The sequence below is a fragment of the Chenopodium quinoa genome, unplaced genomic scaffold, assembly GCF_001683475.1.
Source record: "Chenopodium quinoa cultivar QQ74 unplaced genomic scaffold, ASM168347v1, whole genome shotgun sequence".
In the NCBI taxonomy this organism is placed as follows: domain Eukaryota; kingdom Viridiplantae; phylum Streptophyta; class Magnoliopsida; order Caryophyllales; family Amaranthaceae; genus Chenopodium; species Chenopodium quinoa.
The window spans coordinates 40,303-43,695 of NW_018744899.1; the positions used below are offsets into that span (position 1 = coordinate 40,303).

Here is a 3,393-nt window from a genome sequence, read left to right on the forward strand (position 1 = left end):
TGTTGAAGAAGAGAGAGAAACTACAAAAAAACGAACGAAAAAACAAAAAATTAGGTTATGAATCATACTATCTCCGTTTTTATTTAGTTAACACCATTCTCTTTTCACGCTTGCCAACACACTATTTTAATGATTAATGTCTCTAATTCTCGACATTATAAAATTATAAAAAATAAATATTAATAAAATATACATTGAGACGATTCAAACAAGATCCCACTTGATATATTTTATCGTAGCTATAAATCACAAAAGCTAGTTAAAGTATAATTTGTAAATAATGTAAAAGTCAAATAGTGTCAACTAAAAAAAAAACGGAGGAAGTATATATAAATGACTTGAAAGGTAAGAAGGAAAATAATAAGAAAAGGAAACAAAAAAGGAGAAAAAAAAATAAAGAAGAAAACCAGAAAAAGAGTAAAACGACGTAGTACTATGGGGGGAGTTAGGGAGCTCTACCTGGTGTAGGTAAAAATTTTCGTTGTTTCTATGTATCTTTGGGCCTTGTGGTGGGGCCATGGGAAAAATAGAATGGGCCAAATCTTCCGAAACTGTATGGCCCATAAAGCTCCGGAAATTTTTTTTGTTAAAAATAAAAATTAAAAAATAACCTTGTAAAGCTAACGTATTCATTATTGATTTGTCTGTCATTATTTTATATCACCTCCATGTAACGGCCAATCTTCATTCTCCAACGGTCGAAATTGCAAAATTTGAACACCCTTCGCACTAAAAAGGAAACCCCAAAAAAGACTCATTTCTTACTCTTTATATCTCCAAAATTCATAATTTGAAAACTTTCATCAACATTTTTGAGTAACAATTCAAGCAATTGATTGATTTTTTTTTTCTTTTTTTTTTCTCATGGAAAACTGCAAATTCGACGAATTTACCAAAATAGAAACCCTAATTCCGGGCATTTCATCTTCTGGGGTTTTGGATTGGGAGAAGAAAGATCCACCTGAAATTCACCAACAAGATGTTATGGTCGAAACAACCCTAATTGAAGAATTTAAGGATTCCCAAATGAACGATTTTCAAGAATTTTCTGGGGATTCTATGGTTTGCGACCCGAGTTCGAAATTAGTTCCAAATGGGTTTTCAAGATCTTGTTGTACAGGTTAGGATTTTTCTTTTTTTTCCCAAATATTGTTGGTTATTGGTTTTTAAGCTCTTTGAGTTTTGATTTAAAGTGATTACATTTGGAAAAAAAATAAATAAATACAAATTGGGTGTTTGTAATTTATAGTACAGTATAAATTAGTCAAATGTCTACTGCAAATGCTGTCTGAAGGGTTGATGAATTTTTTTTTAATTTATGTAATTAATGTATATGACTAGCTTTTAAACCCGTGCGATACACAGCTAAATGAATGAATTCGAATAAGCATAAGAATGATCTATATACTATATGTTTCATAAATTTTATATATTTGAGCTGTAAATGTGATTCAGTTACCTTGATGAGTAATGCTGATTAGGTTTGAAGGAAATTATTTTGAACTGAAATTTTATTTTCTTTAGGAAATACTGTTAAATGCAACAAAAATCAGCATTTAAACTTGATTTGTTAATGCTTGTTTGTACCTTGCTAAAAATTTTAGAGAGGTGAGATGAAGGGGAAGGAGGGGAGAAGATAAATTGTGCTTTGGAAAATGTGGAATCTGTTTTTAGAACGAGGAATGTTGAACTTAATAGTGATTATACAATTATTATGGTTTAAGGGCTTAGAGAATTTTCTCCTCATCTCCTGATGACTCTTTGCTTTTTGTAACTAGAGGACATAATCACATTTGTTAATGCTGGCTGTGAGGCTTCAAGTCAAGCAGAATTGGTTGTAGAATTTTCGGCAGATGATAAGTATCTAGGCGGGGATGTTACAAGGACAGATGAATGCATAATTGAGGCTGGTGATTACCCATTTGTATATCAGTCTGCACGATTCGGGAACTTTAGCTACCAGTTCAACAATCTTCCCCCTGGGGATTACTTTGTTGACCTTCATTTTGCTGAGATAATGTATACCTATGGGCCTCGAGGAATGAGAGTATTCAATGTCGTGATTCAAGATGAGAAGGCAAGTTTCGGCCTAAAATCTTTCTGATATGACCTCTTTATGCTGAATAGTTGTAGTGTACTAATGATTGTGCTCTAAATGTCATAAAACTGGCAGGTTCTCTCTGACTTTGATATATTTGCCGTGGCTGGAGCAAACAAGCCACTTCGGCTTGTTGACTGTAGAGTCACTGTTAAGGAGGATGGTATGATCCTAATAAGGTTTGAAGGTGTTCATGGAAGTCCTATAGTTAGTGGAATTTGCATTCGCAAAGCACCAAAATTGGCAGGTAGATTCCACCTAGAATTTATAGGTTATTCCAAATCTGACTTCACAAAGATGCAACTGATTCTAATTTTATTATTTTTACTTCTACTTGGACATAGATTCTCAGGTGACGCATGAAGTATTTAGGTGTCAGAATTGTGCAGCTGAAATAGAAGTTCTTCTAGCTCAGGTAAAGAATGGGCACAGTGCAGTTCTCGATTTCTAATGTTAAGTTTTTATTGCTACTTCTGAATCATGTAATGACACTATGCATCAGGAAAAGGGCTTGCGACCGAAATCGACAGCTAAGTATGAGAAAAAGATAGAAGAATTAAGTCAGCAGTGTCAGCGCAAAACAGATGAATGCTATCAAGCCTGGATGTCTTTGACAGCTGCAAACGAGCAGCTGGAAAAGGTTAGAATGGAGCTTGACAACAGAGTTTTTCCAGTCTTATTCTCTAGGTAAGCACTTCACAAAGCCCTTTTATGTCAAGTACAAACAGGACACTATAAATTTTCACCTTAATATATTTTTTCTGCCATCTGATGTCCAGTATATGAAAAGAGTACTGTGGCATCTTCATGCATCTGCTTCGTAATTCTTCTGGTGCTTTTTTCTTGTTTGAAACAAATTGTGAGATTGCTTCTCAGTTTTAAGTCCTTATTTTATGTCAACTCACTGAAAATTTTCATAAATGAGAGTTCTAATGTATGAGCCTTCTGCTGATAATTTTCTGTGTGGTTTTGGCAAATGATTTGATATTGTGATTATTCAGTCAAGTATATTCTCCAAATATCTTAAATTTAGATACTAAGCCATGCTTATTTATTGTATATTACCTCCCTGATATTTATTTTTTTTTTTTTTTTGTCTATAGACCAGACTGTGGAGAAAAGGCTGAAAGTTTAAAAGCTATATCTAGCAGGTACGAGCAGGATAAGAAGTTCTGGATGACAGCAATATCTGGTTTAGAAGAAAAAATTAAGGTATAATATACAAGTATTTTGCACCCAGCTTTTTAATTAATTGAGCTTCGTCTGCAATGCCTTTATCAAGCAAATGACGAGTT

At 33.6% G+C, this 3,393-nt stretch overlaps 1 protein-coding gene across 1 annotated transcript; it reads left to right on the forward strand.

The window, feature by feature from the left end:
• Positions 1-620: 620 nt before the first annotated feature.
• On the forward strand, positions 621-3,310 carry LOC110706116 (kinesin-like protein KIN-14R; the record flags this gene model as incomplete). The annotated part of the gene is made up of 6 exons (XM_021884029.1): positions 621-1,120; positions 1,779-2,077; positions 2,174-2,345; positions 2,443-2,513; positions 2,601-2,785; positions 3,202-3,310. Coding segments are annotated over exons 1-6 (1,092 nt in total), but the record flags the coding sequence as incomplete, so codon positions are not given.
• Between the last annotated feature and the right edge of the window lie 83 nt (positions 3,311-3,393).